Genomic DNA, 19,082 nt, shown 5'->3' on the forward strand with positions numbered 1-19,082 from the left:
ACAGACAGACACACAGGCGATTGGAAAATGAATTAAATAGGACTTCTCTCAAGATACCAATTTCTGGGGGTTTATTTTTTGGAAAGAAAGAGTTATGCTCTTATCACAAAACACCTGCCCATAATGCAGTGCCTCGTGTATGACTCTTGTTCTCCATCTCTCTTTATTATTATCTTTCTCTCTTATTTGCTCTTGAGAAATGTAGTTCAGAATCAGAATTTGTTAGCTTTATTACGAGTTCTCTGTTGTTGAGGTCATGTTTCCCAACCCAAAACCCTCTAGTCACCTCAGACTGCCTTGTTACCAGCAGATACACACACCTGTAGTCACCCTCCCGCCTGCTTCAGTGGTCCTTTCTCACATCCATCCGTACCCCCCCCCCCCCCACCTCCCTCATCCTCCTCCTCCCCTCCTTTTCGGCAGAATCTGGTCGCCAGCTCAGCTGCGTTGCCACGGCAACAGCAGCCTCCTCCAGCACCTGCTGTCTCCCACCTCCTTTCATCCCTCCGTCATCCAGCCCCCCCTGGTCCTCCTCTCCTCCTCTCTCTCCTCCTCTCCCTCCCTCTGTTCCTCCGACGGTCCTCTCTCCGCCCCGGTCCGCCAGGGAGGCAACCCCTTCCTCTGGAGGTAAGACCTGTGTGTGTGTGTGTGTGTGTGTGTGTGTGCGTGTGTGCGTGTGTGTGCGCACGCTATACTTGTCACTGTTGTCAGGGCCAAACGTACCAACAATTAGAGTAGAATTCAAAAAAATGGACATTGTGAGGACAGTTTTGCTGGTCCTCACAAGAGAAATGGTTGTTTTATGGTCAAATTTACAGTTAGGAAAAGATCCAAGTCGGGGTTAGGATTAGACATTTAGGTTAGGTTTAGGTGTTATGGTTAGAGTTATACCCCATTTATACTTTTTTCACGCACAGAAAATAGATGATCTACAAGCTCACAACACATCGTGCTGCAACACATTGTGGGCTTGTAGATCAGTAATTTCCAGCATTAGGGTTAGTGTTAAAAGAAAAACATTGCTGTCCTAAAATGTTGATGTCCTCGGAAGTATAGTAATACAAATGTGTGTGTGTGTGTGTGTGTGTGTGTGTGTGTGTGTGTGTGTGTGTGTGTGTGTGTGTGTGTGTGTGTGCGCACGGCAGTGCGCACGTGCGCCTCCTTGTGTGTGTTTGTGTGCGCGGCAGTGCGCACGCGCGCCTCCTTCCTTTAGTCCACTGATCTTCTATTGAGTAGTTAAGAGACCCGGCAAGCTGTGGGATGATTTAGTAGAAATGCTGTCTTTTTAGCTGCTGTGACTTTGGCCTTTACTGGGAAGAACACACAACTGAAAGGCCATTATACAGTGGCTAACTGTAAGCAGTGCAGTGTGTTTGTGTGTGTGAGAGAGAGAACGCACGCACGTGTTTGTGTTACTGATATTGTTACCAGAACAAGGTACTTGTTTTGCTGTTAGATGGCACAAATTATTTTGTCTTGGAACGTGTTCCCTGTACGCACGCGTTTTTGTGTGTCCTTGTTGGTTGCTACAGAGGAATTCCCAGAAGTCCTGAAATGTCAACTCGTTTCCTCTTATTGAGCTTTTTAAATGACTTTCTGCTGTGGGGTTTGCATCACGAAGGTCTCTCTGCTGTAGGTTCTCAAGGGCTTCATGTCTCATTCCACATTGTATGCCCTTAATGCCCCTTCATTCCAGCACATATATCCCCAGCACACTGGTGACTTGCTTTTGGTATAACTACAGAAGCCTGACTGAAGGCTGGGGACAACGTTGCCTTCAGGTGACCTGCTGCTGTCTGTGTGACATCAGTGTTAGTCAGGAGGTTGAAAAGCTTTAAATTCCATTAGCTGCTGCTACATTTTCCCATGTCTGTATGCAGTCAGAGTTAACATGGTAATGCTGTAAAGCTTTACGCAAGCAAGTTGATGTTAGCACTGCATGATGTTGAGATAGCATGGAGAAAGGTGTAGGCCCGCATCAGAGAATGTGGCACACCTGATACAGTAGGTAGCTAGTAATATAGCACAAGCCGTCTATGATGTCTGTGTACTGAAAGGCACCACCTGCCTTTACTGTATACATATTGTACAGACGTTGCAGGCCTGGGAAGGATCTTACATGGCTTAAAGTTCTCAGTCGCCATGACTGAGTTCAGTCATTTGGATTCCATAGAGGCCTGCATGTCTGTCTCTTGGCTTATACGTTTAACACTGTTGCTCTTCACAGTTGTGGCCTGCAAGGTCAAGCCCTAAATACACTAATAATAGATATTTTATTTTAAGATTTAAGAATGAATTGGTCAGTGGAACTAGCAGTGGAAGCGTTTGTCATGTATCCCTAATAATGGTCTCGTATATTTCATAAAAGGTGTAGCAGCATTGGAAGGAAAGTATTCAATGAATATACAGCCCTTGCATGTCACTGAATCCCATTTCACTATCTATCATTCTGGGTGTGACAACATCATCGTGAATGATGGATGAGCTGTCATCTGGTGAAGTTGAGATATATCCACTGTGGCCTGGGATGATGGTGAAGCGCCACTTCTACTTTTCAATTAAGACCCGAGACTGAGTCTACTCTACAGTTTTCAAAAAACAAAAAACAAAACTATTTTTCTATATCGGTGGTTCTCAAACTTTTCATGTCAAGAATCCCCAATGTGATATGTATTTGTTCCAGGGACTCCCAGATTTTAGTTAAACATGTTTGCTTTGAAAGCAAATCTTTACAATAAAAAAAAAACAATAGCAGATTAAAGTGGCTAAAATTATTGTGACGCGGATGCTTTCCGGGTTTTAACAGGTTAAGGCCCTATTGCCACTTGTAGCAGTATAGAATAAGTTCAGTCTTAGATCTTGTTTGTAATTAATTTACTATACAGAACATAGTACACACCACTCTAGCTCTGACATGCAACGCACAATGTTCAGTTTTGTCCCGTTGCATCACTACAGTACACACACTAATCCTACTACATTAGTTCCACCTTCCATAGGTAACTAGATTTCCATTATGACACCTCCACACACGCTAGTTTTTTGGAAGCAATGAGAGACCTTATATATATGTACTGTACCCACAGTACATTGAGATCCTCTAACTCGGTACAAATTCATTTAAGTACCCCAGGTCAAATTAAACGCCATATGCGAAGATGTTCGAGCATACTGTAAATAGAAAATAGCAAAAATAGAATATACAGTATGCAAGCTGAACTTGTAGATTGGCTAGTTCCACCGCACGACACCATTGTAAATAGGGCTTCTTAAGTGGTTACTTGTAAACCACATTTTCAGGAACACTTCATTCTCACAGTCGAGATCTGTTGTTCCAGGTAGACATGTGTACAGCAAGTGTGATCTCTATTCGCGTCCCCGCACATACAGGACGCAGGTTAGCATTTCACCAGGTTAACTTTCACCAGCGTCGGCAGGTTAGCCACTCACCAGGTTAGCTTTCACCAGCGTCGGCAAGGTTATCCACTCACCAGGTTAGCTTTCACCAGGGTCTGCAAGGTTATCCACTCACCAGGTTAGCTTTCACCAGCGTCGGCAGGTTAGCATTTCACCCATGGGGGGACGGAGCGTCGGCAGGTTAGCATTTCACCAGCGTTAGTTTTGCTGCCGTTAGGTTTAGGGTTAAGGTTTGGTTTAGGTGCTACCTGGGGGCGCTCCATCCCGTGGGGAGGGGACGGAGACACGATTCTCGTCCCCGTCTCCAGGTGCTACCTTACGGCACTCCGTCCCCAGGTGGATCCCCGCCGTTGGGACGCGTCTCCGGGACTGGGACGCCAAAAGAGATCGCCCTCCCTCCATGTGTTGCCAGTCGCCACATACTAGCAAAATCTACAGTGTTCCCCACTGGCCAACCTACAGCCAGGGATATAGTCTGTGGCTTCACATACCAGTCGCAGTGGCAGCCCGGTCCCAAATGCTCCACGCAATCTAATTTGCTGCTCTAATGCTTTTTATTAGAATGCACAAAGAAGGAAATGCCAGCGACGGACCCTGACATCACAAGCAGTCACAGGAGTGTGTATTTCTGTTGCACATTATGTTCAGTTATTATACCATTGAGTCTGACAGCATGAGGATCTATGTGCTGTGGATTAATACTGAGCCATCGTGGCTCCTAGACTCTGAAATAACCTGATCTGAGGAGATCACATTAGCCAAGACGCGCCACGCCGGTCATCAAATTATTAGCTTAGGTATGCGACAAAAACAAAAAATCTCCATGAATTCAAAGTTTGATGAGGTGTGTAATTGATCGAAAATAAGTAATGTTTAGGTTGAACTAGTGCTTTAAGTCTCTTTCCAGAAACCAGAATGGCCACTAACTGAAACGTTCAGCTAAGCCACAATTCCTCCCTGATGTTAAAGCTACAATGTGCGTTTTATGTGTGTTGTCTCTCTCTCCTGACAGAGAGAGTTAATTACAAAATGTCTGTACTTCAATGAAGATGGTGGTGCATCTAGTCTCCTGTCCAGCCCACCATCTGCTTCAAATAACTTTATTGACATTGTCAACCAGTTGGTGTCCCACCCGACGTCGGAGTCTAAATCTTGCAATAGAAGAGTGGGGACTGGGGAGACCATCTCCAACTACTGCAGATGTGCTCGTTATATCGCACTTATATTGGTACATACTCTACCATACAAATTGGTTAAGATAGCTATTCATCAAATTAAATCCCTCTCTCTCTCTCTCTCTCTCTCTCTTTCTCTCTCTACCCCCCTCCCTTCTGTCTCTCCTGTCATACTCTTCTCTTATCATTTCACACACTTTATTAGCATCAGTAAAATACTCCCCTCAGAAAGACAGAGAGTAGAGAAGAAAGAAAAGAAAAAGGAGAGGGCACTGCTGAGCAAGAAGAGTGGGGAATTAAGAGGGGAGGAGAGAGAGAGAGAGAGAGAGAGAGAGAGAGGGAAGGAGAAGAGAGCACACTCACAGAGCAGCAGTAGCGTTGTGACAGGTGGAAGCCAGGGTCGGTTGGCTAACGTTAGCCTCTCCTCCGCTGCATCTATATCTGTGTGTGTGTGTGTGTGTGTGTGTGTGTGACTGTGTGTACATGTAAGAGTTATGATTGTGGATCTGCTGTGTTACAGTAGTTTAGCATGTCTGATTCCTTCTGGACTGTGCTCTCCAATTTCTCGCTGCCTGAGAGAAGCATGCTACGCCGTTCCAAGAGGTACACACTCTCTCTCTCTCTCTCTCCCTCTCTCTCTCTCTCTCTCTCTCTCTCTCTCTCTCTCTCTCTCTCTCTCCTTTCATCTCTGTATTTGTATTTTTTAGCCATCCGTTCTTCATTGCTGTCATTTTGGCAGACTCTCATTTTGTCCTCTCCTCTCCTCTCCTCTCCTCTCCTCTCCTCTCCTAACCCTAGCTGTATTGGTTCTAATAGATGAAGGTCAGGTAACTAGATTTGCTGGTTGTCTTGTGATGGATAAATGGGAGCCATGCTGTGCGTTTCTGCCCGTAGGGGGCGTGACTCTCAGTGCTGCTGGCATGTAACCTAGAAGCACTGTGTACGTTTGATTTAATTGCATTTCAGATATCTGTAACTTGTGAGCGAAGGCTTGACATCATGCATGTGGCCTCTCTACGTGGTCTCCTCTCGGTCTGTCCCTTCACTTGCTGCTCTGATCTCTCTCTCTCTGTCTCTCTCCTGCTGTCTCTCCCTTGGTAATGTCAATGGTAGAAGTGGCTGTTCAGACAGGAAAGAGACACGGCTGTGCTTTGTACCAGTTTGAACCAGCAATTTTCTCCCACCCACGTAATAACAGGGGCTACTGACACACACACACACACACACACACACACACACACACACACACACACACACACACACACACACACACACACACACACACACACACACACACACAGATATAGACCTAGACAACACACAAAATGACATTGAGCACCCACCCTTACTGACCTTACCCCCTGTTATGTTGCCGTTGCATTTTTGTGGGACATGCCGTAGATGTTAGAGTACACTGAAAACTACTGAGTGTTAGTTTAACTCTTGACTTGTGCGGTTCCATTTGTTCACTCTCAGTTGCTGTAAATGATCACCCAGGGTTCTGTCTGTGGTGGAGGGAAGGGACTCTTGCATAGCAACCGGGTTGGGCTGTGTGTATGAGACGGAAGCATTTAGAGACTTCAGTATTACGATTAGAACTGTGCTCTACCGCAGTGGTTCTCAACGTGGGCTTCCGGGGACCCCCAGGGGTCCTCGAGGGAGCCCCAAGGGGTCCTGACCACCGCTCAAAAAGGTTGAGAATCACTGCTCCACCAACACAGAACTCATGACCTATGTATAGCACTGTCTTAACCTCCTGCTATGCCGGCCCTCAGCAGGTCACATTAAATCAAGCTTGTCTACATGTTGACTCACCGCCGTCATGTCAAGTCTTCAGTGAATCATGGGGTAACGATTCAGCACTGACGTACGGTTAATGTGACACACAGGATGTTGCTGGCTAGTGACAGTGGTACTATTCTGCATCTCTTGCTACGCCACTTAGATGGTTGGAGATAGACCTTTATTACTCCTGAGGGACACACAGTTAGTCATAGCAGCACCGCGGCAAGGAAGAAGCAAAGATACAGGTAAGGGTACAGAACAAGTGCAGAGAAGTAGTAACAGAAATCACACCCAGTGTGAAGTGAGTGGTGCTTTTTATGAGGAGCGTCCCACGAATCTTGGCCAATGCCAAGCTCTGCAGCACAGACATACATACACACAAAGCCAGATGTAGGAGCGGTTAGCACCGCTCACGAAGGTAAAAAAATAATATAAAGACAGTATAAAGATGACAACCTCTGGCTTGGACTTCTGCTCTGGCCTACCGTCAGTTACTGTATGTGCAATCATTTTAAGCAGAAGGGACTCATCGCTCTTGATAGCTGGGAACCCGGCTCCAAAAACTAAAACAGCAGTACTTACTCTGATTCAGACCAGTTCTCCATCCACAGGTGCTATAGAGGCACGATGCCTTGAGAGTTCAGTTGATAACAAGGGGAGCAAGCACACGCGCGCACGCACGCACACATTGATTTCCTGTGCTGGCTGCAACCCTCATACCAACAAGACTATTGAGTGGACGGGGGGGGAAATGAGTTTAAACAGAGATACTTATCCACATAGACTCTCACCGCATCCTTCCTCATATGGCTATATATATCTTTGTGCAAGGTGATACCGTTTGATGAGCTGTCGTCATGGCTATTTGCTCATCACTGCTTTCCTTTATCTCTCCCTGTCGACAGCAGTGCCACTGCTGTCTGTGTGTGTAATAAGAAGATGGAAAAACAAGGGTTTGATTACTGCCCACTCCTCTCTCTGTGGGCTTACTCTTTATCATTATTCTATCGGTCACTTCTAGCCTAAGTGTCAGGCTTTGCATGCAAAAACGTGATGCCTCAGTATATAAACGGAATGCAAGGAAAGGTAACACTGTAACACATTATGTGTGTCATATTAAGTTTATTCTTTTTCACATTTGCACATTTTCTAAAATGGTGATAACATTTTACTGACCTACAGTACAAGCTTGTTGTGAGCTTGTACCTGTAGTCAACTTCCACCATGTGACACCCTGTCAAAATGAAGTATAAACGGGGCTTAAGCACTTAAACCCCTATGGTTGGGCGGAGTCCCTCAGGGCTCTATACTAGTGTACTCGCTGAAAACTCGATGAAAATAGCAGATCGACAAGCTTGTCAATCTGCTATTTTCGGTGAAAGCTACTGCAGGGGTTTAAGTGGTTAAAGAAAGCTCCCTCCATTTTATGCACTTTCACCGACAAATCGATAAAAAAAATGTGTGTGGTGAAAATGGCTCCAGCCGCGGTGGCCTCCTGCTGTGCTGCTAGAAGAAATGGTGGTTGTGAAGGGAAGAAAAAAGAGAAAAACCCAGAGCGGTCTGCTTACGAAGCTGCACCCTCTCCTTGCGGGCCTCCTGCTGTGTCCTTGCTTTCTCACACGCATGTTAGAGTCCTGCTTGGAGGGAGATAATGAACACAGAGCCTTAGTACGCATGCAGCACACATACCTGTAAGTCACGTGCACGCTGCGAGCAGCGGTCCATTCTTTGCACTTTGCCAGGAACCCAATGGGGTGTGTATGATTGTTGACTCTCCGTCTTGTTAAAAGAGAGAGGAGTGATGATACACTGATAATAACTCTTGTATATATCCTAGCTCACGGGCACGAACCTCTTATATCCGTATTATTCAAAATGTTTGTGTTTTTTTTTAAATGAATGCCGTACTTGATCATACAGTACATACTACAGCCTCACACAAAAGCTTCAAAAGTAGCAGATTTGAGCAACTTTTAATATTTTTTCATTTGAATCCTCAAAAGTAACAGTTTTGGACATGTGAGGCTTCCATCCGTCAGACGATATAATATATACCTTTTTGCTAAGAAGACTTAAGGCTGTTTCAGACAGGGGACTATTATCTCGCTTGGATCAGCGGGGATCGCGCCGTGGTGTAGACACAAACACAATCATTCCGCAGGTAAACGCGGTGAGCGATATTACAAAGATGACCACAATCCAGCCCGCGAGAGCATGCATGAAAACGCGCACAAGAATTTCACGGGGCTGCGCCCGCCTGCCTCTCCGCTCCTCAACTTCTCATTGCGTCCCAAATAATCGCCCGCCTCTCATTGAAAATGAATTACTAGGGCCGCCTCCCTTCTAAAAGGGCTATAATCAGGGTGCCAATAGTGTGTGCGCGCGCACGTCTGAGAGAGGGAGAGAACATGTGCACGTGTTTGCTCATGCGTTCATGCGTGTCCAATGCAAATTTATGCTCAATGTAGCTTCCTTTTTCATAGTTGTGCGCCCTACACACATGCACAAACACACAAAACCTGTCTGATACCTGGTGTTTGCAGTTGATGGTGTGTGTGCGCGCGTGTGGGTGCATGTGCTGTGTTAATTGGCTCCTCACATCTGCTGGCTGTGATTATGCTGTAGCGGCAGTGGCCAGTCACATGACAGTGTGTGGTGAGGAGATTAAGACTGTAATCAGTGCTAGGATCAAGTCATCACACTGACATCTACATTCAGTCCACTGGTATTCATCTTAAACCTCATCATCAACTTAAATTTTTAAACATTTTCTAACATATCAAGTCACAAAGTGTTGCACCATGAGGTGTTGTGACCTTGTCTGTTATTGAGCGGTGGTTACACCGTCTCCTATACGTGGCCGTGTGTGTATGCGTCCGTCCGTCCGTGTGTGTGTGTCTGTATGTAGCCTGCAGGCCTGCAGTACCTTTTATGACCACACATGTTAAGGGAGGGGCGCTGTTGTTCAGGCCAGGCCAGACCAGGCACACACACACACACACACACACACACGCACGCACACACACACACACACACACACACACACAGGGGGGAAGGGGGGGGGGGGGGGGTAAACCACCGCTCAGTTCACACGGGTGTGATTTTTTTTTGTTTAGTATGAGAAAAGGCATATCTTGTGTCCGTCTGTCTGTGTCAGGTTTCTTTTACGGTTTATGGGTTTGACGCTCTGACATCACTGTGATGTCAGAGGACCACACAACAGAATCCCTTTTATGCCCATGTATGGAGATCCCTGATGTCATCAATATTAAGCCCATATCTAACAGGACTTCATATGGGAATGCCCATATATGGAGGCCACATACCACACTAACATAATCCATATATGGCCAAGACAGATGGCCAAGACAGCCCATATCTGTGTGGCTGGTTCTACAGAAAGGGATCTCGGGCATAAAAGGGGTGCGTGCGTGCGCGCGTGTGTGCTCGCGCGTGTTATATAACGGTCTGTAAGATGCAACTTGCATCCATATGCAACTCCGTAATGTTGACTTTTAGTTTATTTTTGTAATGTTTGTGAACAGGTGATTTTAAAGTTGGCACAGCCCAGCATGCCCAGATTGTCAGTGGATCCCTGGCAGTGTGTGTGTGTGTGTGTGTGTGTGTGTGTGTGTGTGTGTGTGTGTGTGTGTGTGTGTGTGTGTGTGTGTGTGTGTGTGTGTGTGTGTGTGTGTGTGTGTGTGTGTGTGTGTGTGTGTGTGTGTGTGTGTGTGTAATGGCTATCCCAAGTCTCCTGCCATCTGTTGAGATGTGCAACATTGGCAGTGTGAGCCTATCGTGGGGTCTGCACACTCCCACACCTGTTTGAAAGATGAGATGCCATGTTGGATCAGAGTGATGCTATGTCTTCAGTGAATTGCCCCATCTGTATGGCGCGCACGCACGCGCGCACACACACACACACACACACACACACACAGTTCTCACTTTTTTCTTTTTTTCATTAAAAACTTATCAAGGCTGTCTGCCTTTTGATTTCTGGGAATTCTAAGGGCACGCGCACGCCACGCACACACCCACCCGTCCACCTACCTAACATTTCACTGGCTAATACGACAAATATAATATAATTAATACATTATAATTGTCCTCTATAACTACAATGTAAAATTAAAAACACCTTAAATATTTTATTTCTTCTAGAAATAGCTAATCTTTCATTCAATAGGGGAAATGGCCGTCGCAAGTTGATGATGTCATAAATGTCATTTGTGATCTATCCCTATGGAATTTATGGCATGCATGTGCAAATAAAAACAAACGTAATACTTCCTATGATTAATATGAGCATCAAATCAATATTTCAAATATGTTTGTGTTTTGCTTTTTTGCACATGCATGCCATAAAAATGACACATGACATTTATGACATCATCAACTTGCGACAGGCATTTCCCCTATTGAGTGAAAGATTAGCTATTTCTAGAAGAAATAAAATATTTAAGGTGTTTTTAATTTTACATTGTAGTTATAGAAGACAATTATAATGTATTAAGGCATATTTGTCGTATTATCCAGGGATCCTTTTAAACTCCCCAGCCGTCACCCCTCCACCACCAGCACAGAATAGAGCCCCATTAATTTTGCATACCTCAGAATCAACTATTGTCACATGACTCACATCACAGGTGTACAGGTGTAATGAAGTGGGTGACATTTCGGTGTCATTGTCTGTTTTGAATATATATAAGCAAATCCACGCCTGTGCAGACATGCCCGCTTAACCTAACCTCAGAGAGCACGATATCACGCTGTCTTTCATCTATCCTAACACAAACACAAACAGGTGTGAGCTGTCTTGGCAATCTCCCTCTTTTTATTTAACCCTGTTCAACCTTTTGGGGTCTACTCAGTACTCAGTCACCCAGTTCACCACGGGACACCTCCTTTGAGTCTATTTCTGTCTCCAGTTTGCCAATCTACCCAAGGAAGTTATCTTTACAGACACCATTCCTCTCCGAGGCTTTTAATGTCACTTGTACTGACTGGGGTTCACAAGCCAACTCTGACTCTCTTTGATATTGTCTCTGTCGGGTGGAAACCTCATATTTCCAAAACGGTTACTTTTCAGGATTCAAATTCAAAACATAGCGAAAGTAGCAGATCGACAAGCGCAAAACGCATCACTTTGTGCTGTTTTCAGCTTGTTAATCTGCTATAAAAAAAATTGTGTGATGCTGTAATTTGTTCAAGTAGGGCATTCATTTCCATTTTCTGCTTGACAGCAACGATATATATTTTCTCACTTTTACTCCCAGTTTACTGTCCTGTTCCAGTAGTGACCGGGGCCCCAGTCCTTTGCCTCTTGGCTAAAACTACTATTTTCAGATTCAAGCTGGAATTGGATTCTTTCAACCTTATGGAGCCAAACTGCGGCTTAACTTATTTTTCAAGGTTTAGGGCCAGGGTTAGGTCTGGGGTTGGCTTTCTGCTCAAGGATAAAGAGCGAGGCGGAGCGAGGTCGGCCACAGTGTCTACAGGAGCTTTTGGCCCCTGCAACAATGGTGCAGGTCTTGCTTTTATTTCACACAATAACAGGCGATGCAATATTCAATTATGAATTCAGACCACAGCTGTGCTAACCCTGCGAGTCTGTATCACTGCCAGATACCCATTGTTCTCTTTTCTCCTGTCTGGTGGTCCAAGGTCTCGCTGTTTGGGTTTCTCTTTCCCAGGCTATTACCGCGTTCCTGCCCTTTCATCTTTCTTGGACCAGCTGTCTGGTTCATGTGTTTTTTGGGGGTAGGTGTCAGGTGTAGCTATTGGATCAGCATTCCTGTGGGTCACAACAACAACACGTAATACTAAAGAAGGTCAGAGAGATGGAAAGAAATGGTGGAGACAGGATGACCTGTCTTCACGAGAGAGGATGGGGAGAGGAGAGGAGAGAGCATGTTCAAAGAGCTTGTCTGATGAGAGGCAGAGTGGCAGGAGACGCGAAGAGGGCTGAAGGAAAAGAGTGAATAGCTGGGTATTGGGAATGGGAGAGTTCTGCTACTAACTATCTGTATCTATCCATATCTTTCTCTCTAGTCTCTACCTCTCTCTGTCAGAGCACACTATGTTCTATTCTACTGTCTGTCCTGTAGGCAGTGAGGACCTCCTCCTGTGAGACATGTATCTATTAGACGACTGACTGATGACTGGTCCCCCCCCCCTCTCTCTCTCAGTACGCTTTGTGATCACATCAAGGAGTTTGTGTGTCAGCGGGTGCGTCTTTTATGCAAAAAGGGAGCCTTTGTATGCCTGCAGACTCGTCATCATCATCACAGCAGTCTGGCAGTTATGAGCATCGAGCGCTGGAAATGACTTTCTGTTTGCACAGTCTATACAGTGGTGAGACCAAATTTAGTATCAGAATGCAATGCTCCCACTGTCCCACTCCCACCCGACCCCCAGTCCTCAAAATGTGTCTGGGAATTGTGGTGTCCCTGGCCTGCAGCCTGTGGCCTTAAAATGTTCAGTGGTAACTCTGAGAGGGTACAAGTGGAACAACATCTATTTCATCCAATTGGTTACGTTTGCACCCTCTCTATCACCTTGAACACGATGTCGTGGAACGAACTAAAGTGTTTTTTTTGGGCGGTGGGCTGGCCATCTGAGAGAATATTTGGCAACACCACCCTCTGTGTTGGTCCCACTTCATACGTCTGTCGGTAAGGAGGGACATTATGACATTATGCACGAGTCAGGCTGAAAGTCACTGAACAGTACCTCAGTGTTAATTCGTCCATTTGTAGTGTACAAATGGAACCAATTGGATGAGTTTAAATTTGTTTCATTTGCACCCTCTCAGAGTTAACACTGAGGATTTTACTCTTCAGTGGTGTTCGGTCTGACCCGGTGCATAACGTCTCTCCTTGCAAACAGATGTACTGTGCTAACTGGGACCAACCCAAGAGGGTTCTGCTGCCTGATATTCTGTCAGCCAGCCAGACCACTGCCCAAAACCTCTTTAGTCCGTCCCATGACACGAGGCACAGACTAGACCACTACATCATGTTCAAGGTGATCTAGAACACCGTTTCCCAAACAGTGGGCTGGTACCCATGCATGTTCGGGTCGTGGACCAAATATTTATGGTTCACTAGTAAATCTTGCCCTTTTTTATCCAAATATTTATGGTTCGCTAGTAGATTTCTCCCTTTTTTTGGTTTCCAAGAAATATATTTCATAAATCAAAAACAATTATGTAAATGTCCATGAATTGGGGTAGTTGGGAGGGTTAATATAGCATCAAAAATATTTTAACCACTTTATCCATGTATACGTTCAAAAATAGCCAACCTAGAATACAAATGCTTGGCTCGTTTCATTATATAATGAAACCATTCTATTTTTTAGTAGTCTCCGTACTGCAAAGCCTTGTTCTAGTCGGTTCTGTTTGTATTGTGCGCTGCTGTCCAATGTTTCCTTCTGCTGTTAGTGCGAACGTCCTAGGGATGGGACAATATGGCAATTTCATATCACGATTATTGTGACAAAATAAATCTCGATTTACGATATTATCGCGATAATCAAAATCCATTATCCTGGGCGGAACATTTGCCAAAATAGCAGATCTACAAGCTCACAACGCATCGCAACGCGACGCGTTGTGAGCTTGTAGATCGGCTATTTTTTGGCAAAGACATTTTATAGAGAGTGAAAAAAAGACTATTTCAAGTAGTATATTATAAGTATCTTTTACCAATTATAGAGGGTTTAAGTGGTACCAGATAATGCAGCTCGGCAAATAAAAGGTGAATTGATCCCAGTGTAAGAGGATGATATCACGACAAATTAAAGCTCCACGATACGATTATCATGAGCGTTTTTTTATCACGATAAACGATAATGTCGCGTATCGTTCCATCCCTAGTACTGTGCGTCCTTGACCTTGCTTTTCATTACTAATACACATGGTAGTGACCAGCAGGCCAGCAGGCTGGCTGGCCTTTGAGGTGCTGGTAGCTGAGATTCAAGGGCTCGAGTCGCTGTCGTTCCTCTTCGCTGGAGAGCTGCCATGAAGGCCACCGTGTGTCACAGGCTGCTCGCGCCTCACTGAACTGCCACTGTGACAAATCAGAATATGTATGAGGGAAAGCATGCACCACAAAAAAAAGGCCTAAGAGGGGACATATACAAATGTGTGTCACTGATAACAAGCTTCAGAACTGTGTGTGTGTGTGTGTGTGTGTGTGTGTGTGTGTGTGTGTGTGTGTGTGACTGTGTGTGTGTGTGTGTGTGTGTGTGTGTGTGTGTGTGTGTGTGTGGACGTGACTATTAGCAAATGTGTGTCCTGCATACTAATTGATATACTTTGGTGGCTTCCAGGGGTCTATACTAGCCCCCCCCCCCCCCCCCCCCTTTTCTCTTTATACCAAATCTGTCTGAAAAGAGCCGATGTACAAGTACACGTGTTGTGACGGCTGGTACTATTTTTGACCTTGTAAATGTTCACCCCAGTAGGCATATAGGGACGCTATAGAACAGTGGTTTTCAAAGCAGGGCCCGGGGACCCCCAGGGGTCCATGGAGGGGTTCAAGGAGGTCCCGAGAAAAAAGTGTTAGCTTGGCTATTCAAAAACATACAAGCTCACGCTGCGACGCAAGCTTGTAAAAGGTTTGAGAAATGTTGGAAAATAATGAACCTAACACTAGCGGAGACGGAATAACAGGGGACGTTGCAGTACATCTGGGTCATTGCAGTGCTCCTGTAGAGGCCAGTGATCTTCCACTCTGCTCTGCTCTGCCTGTAAACGCTACACAGGTACAATACAAGTGAACTGGAACTAACCCATGCTGCTTGTGTCTCCTCAGCTGTCGAACCAGCAACAGAAAGAGTCTGATCGTCACGTCCAGCACGTCCCCCACCCTGCCCAGACCACACTCCCCTCTGCATGGACACACAGGTAACACACACACACACACACACACACACACACACACACACACACACCATGACTGGTGTCATGTTGCCATACCTTAGCAACAGGCACGATGAAACGTACATTTTATTATTTCCCCCTGTAGCCAAGGTATGGCATCTGCCATAGCTTGCCATACCCAATTGACGCCTCTGACACACACACACACACACACACACACACACACACACACACACACACACACACACACACACACACACACACACACACACACACACACACACTCACATCCAACATGGTTTGTCGATTGCCTTTTCTCTGTGTTAAATCTCAGCTTAAGTGCATGGGAGCACACCCAGACACAGCTCAACACGATGCACAATTGCTACACTGGGTTTTTGTCAGCTTGCCACTTTCTGTGCTAATTGCAGTTTAGGGGTGTGTTGATGTCCCCCCTCTCTCTCTCACACACACACCCACGCCCCGCACGCACGAACGAAGAACGCACGCACACGCACATACACACACACACACACACACACACACACACACACACACAGTCAGGAGGATACACCATGTCATCAGGATAATGGCATTGCTATCTAAGTACATCTAGGATTTGATGTTTCCACCGACTGCTGCAGCTGTGTTTTGGTAAGCTACAGTACGTACGTGTGTGTGTGCGCGCGCGTGCGTGCGTGCGTGCGTGCGTGCGTGCGTGCGTGCGTGCGTGCGTGCGTGCGTGCGTGCGTGCGTGCGTGCGTGCGTGCGTGCGTGCGTGCGTGCGTGCGTGTGTGTGTGTGTGTGTGCATGCATATGCACAGTGCCTGTCTAAGTGTGTCAGAGGGACTCACGCTGTTCTCTACCACTGACACTAACCACTAGAATCACACAGCAACACAAAGCCCAATTAACAGCTCTGACTGCACACTGAGCAATGCACAGCTGTGTGTGTGTGTGTGTGTGTGTGTGTGTGTGTGTGTGTGTGGAGCCCCATGAATTCCAATGCATGATGGGTTCTGTTCTGATAAAGCCCTGTTCCAGTGGAACAGCAGACCAACTACAGTGAAAATTCTCACTGTCTCTCACACTGTATCTCTCTCTCTCTATGACACACACACGTATCTTGACCATACGGTCAAGATACTGTGCCTGTGGTAATGCTCTGTTGGTATACTATAGACCGATTTCCTGAGCGACACCCTGGAGAGGGCGCCGCTGCCATTAGCTGCGGGCAAAAGACTTGTGTAAAAAGTAACTTTTAGTCTACATTTACAAGTACAGTACTTGAGTACAATTTTGAGTATTTGTACTTTACTTGAGTATTTCCCATTTTTTTAACTTCTACTCCACCACTGCTGTTTGCACCGCAGTTGCACCACAGTTTGCATCTACAGGGAAGCGCTCAGGAAATTGGTGCATACAGAAGGCTACGCAGGCATTGACTATCATCAGTGCTAGAGTGGCTCTGATGATTCCTAATGATTGAAACGTTTGATGCTTTTCACTAGAGCCCTTTTTGACACAGATGTCTAGACCACATGAAAATAGGCGAACATTCTGCGATTTACAATTGCAGATTTACAAGCTCACGGTGCATTGCGTTGTAGTCGTGTTGTGAGCTTGTACTGTAGGTCGTCTATTTTCGGCAAAGACATTTGGTATAGACGACAATATGAGGAGGACAAATATAGACCCATGGAGAATCTTGATTAACAAAGTACACAGGGTTCTAGTGGTGAAATTAAAGACAACAAATTTGCATTCTTTCTAGCGCAGGGACAGGGTATCTACACTGTCTGACAGACACACACACCACTCCACGCTTGGTTTGTACTTGTCAAATATAATAATTTTTTGCTGTGTGTGTGTGTGTTAGTGGAAGTGTGCATACCTCCCATCATGCAAGTGTGTGTGTGCTCGTGTGTATCGTACGGTGACAGACATAATGCAAACCGGCAAGATTTTGTCGGACACATTGACAGCATGTAGACAGATATGCCTCTCTAAACTCATCAACATCGCCTCCTCTAATCCAGAGTGAATGTGTGTGGGTGGCTAGGGGGAAGCACAGAAAGATGGGGAAATGCAATGCAATGAAATCTATTGACTGAGAAGGGTGATGACTGGCTAGGAGTAATTTACCCAGAATGAGAGCAAGTGAGAGAGGGAGACATATTGATTGGAAAGTCAGTGTGACAATGTCACGGCACCCCGTAGAGCAGGACTGAACAAGAGAGAGGTAGAGAGGGTAGTTACCGTAGTTATGAAAGATGGAGAGATAATAGAGCAATGACAGCCGTGCCTGATGGACGTAGGGAGAGAGAGAGACAGACAGACACAGACACAGACAGACAGGCAGCGGACTAATGATATTAAAGCAGAGATGCCAGGGCTGTGTGTCGTCATTCCAATTGTATGTCAATCAGGTTATGACCATGGACATTTCCTCCAGAGGAAATAATGGAAGTCTACATCCTGTCAGTCAAAGGCAACGCACGCACGCACGCACGCACACACACACACACACACACACACACACACACACACAGCCTGCCGGTTTTGGTACTTATTTGATGTAAAAATATCTTAAGTAGATGAGATATCCTGCTGCCACTCTGTTAGGATGTTTGCACGTGAGCACACACGCACGCACGCACGCACGCACGCATGCACGCACGCACACACACACACACACACACACACACACACACACACACACACCCCACACACTGTACTGTTCTGCATTTTCGTCTAATAAAATATTCATATTCAACACCTGCACACAGAGAGACGCTATTTTTTGTCCGACATTAAAAGTTGCCATGTTAGCCGAAGGAACCTGCACTCCAGCCTTTTGTTCTTACGGAGAACGCACGCACGCACGCACGCACGCACGCACACACACACACACACACGCACGCGTGAATGGATTTGTCACCACAGCGGCTCCAGCTTCTAATCTCCTCCACTCATCTGTCGCCTCTGGCTGAGAGGGTTATTAACCAGAGAGAGAAGGAGAGAACTGGAGAATGAGAGAGAGAGAGATGAATAGGAGAGGATGGCAAGAGGGGAGACGGAGATAGACAGAAAGTGAGAAGAGAGAAAAGAGGGCAGGGCGGGGAAGTGAGAGAACAAAACAAACGGATGGCAGACATAGAAGTGGAGAGGCAGGACGTACGAGAGTGTGTGCGGGCGGGATGTGTGTTTGTGCGGTGGTCTGCCACACGCATGCACACGCACACACGCTGCCCCACTGGGCACAGTGTGCCCCGTGTCTCTCACTTCATCGCCCCCTCTCTCCATCCATCCATCCATCCGTTTCCCTCTCTCCTCCACATGACTGGCTTTAAGCCGGCTTTATTCTCCGTCGCACGGCGGTGTCGCGCGCCCGAAAACAGCCGACCTACAAGCTCACAACGCGTCGTATCCGCAACGCGTTGTGAGCTTGTAGGTTTTAACCTCAACGCTACAGCGGCTGCGGTGTTGCCATGGCTACTGTGCCCCAACAGTCTTGGTCCCTGCTGCGTGTCCTCTGCCCAGACTGTCAGCTCGTTGCCAAGCCAGCAGCTATTCAATTAGAACGGGACTAAATGTCACTTAATGGACCTTTTCACACTTAACATAACGTGTCTAAACGGGGCCAGGTTTATTTCCTGTTGCGTGTATGTTTGTGAATATGCTGTGGCTGACAGGAAATTAAACTCGGACTCAAGCTGTTCTCGATCAACAATAATGCATTCTCCTTTTTACGGTGTGGTCGTGTGGATTCTATATTTCTTAAATATGATTTATACTTTTTGAAAATATGGAGA

General features: G+C 46.0%; 1 protein-coding gene across 3 annotated transcripts in view; it reads left to right on the forward strand.

The window, feature by feature from the left end:
- The window catches only part of mast2 (microtubule associated serine/threonine kinase 2), a 237,522-nt gene that overhangs the window by 157,784 nt on the left and 60,656 nt on the right, over positions 1-19,082 (forward strand). For all 3 annotated transcript variants that reach the window (XM_080722675.1, XM_080722676.1, XM_080722677.1), the window contains exon 5: positions 15,200-15,291. In XM_080722675.1, coding sequence (XP_080578801.1) covers positions 15,200-15,291 — 92 coding nt within the window. The remainder of the gene's footprint in view (positions 1-15,199; positions 15,292-19,082) is intronic.

Source organism: Nannobrachium achirus, assembly GCF_963921795.1.
Source record: "Nannobrachium achirus genome assembly, chromosome: 1".
Taxonomy (NCBI): domain Eukaryota; kingdom Metazoa; phylum Chordata; class Actinopteri; order Myctophiformes; family Myctophidae; genus Nannobrachium; species Nannobrachium achirus.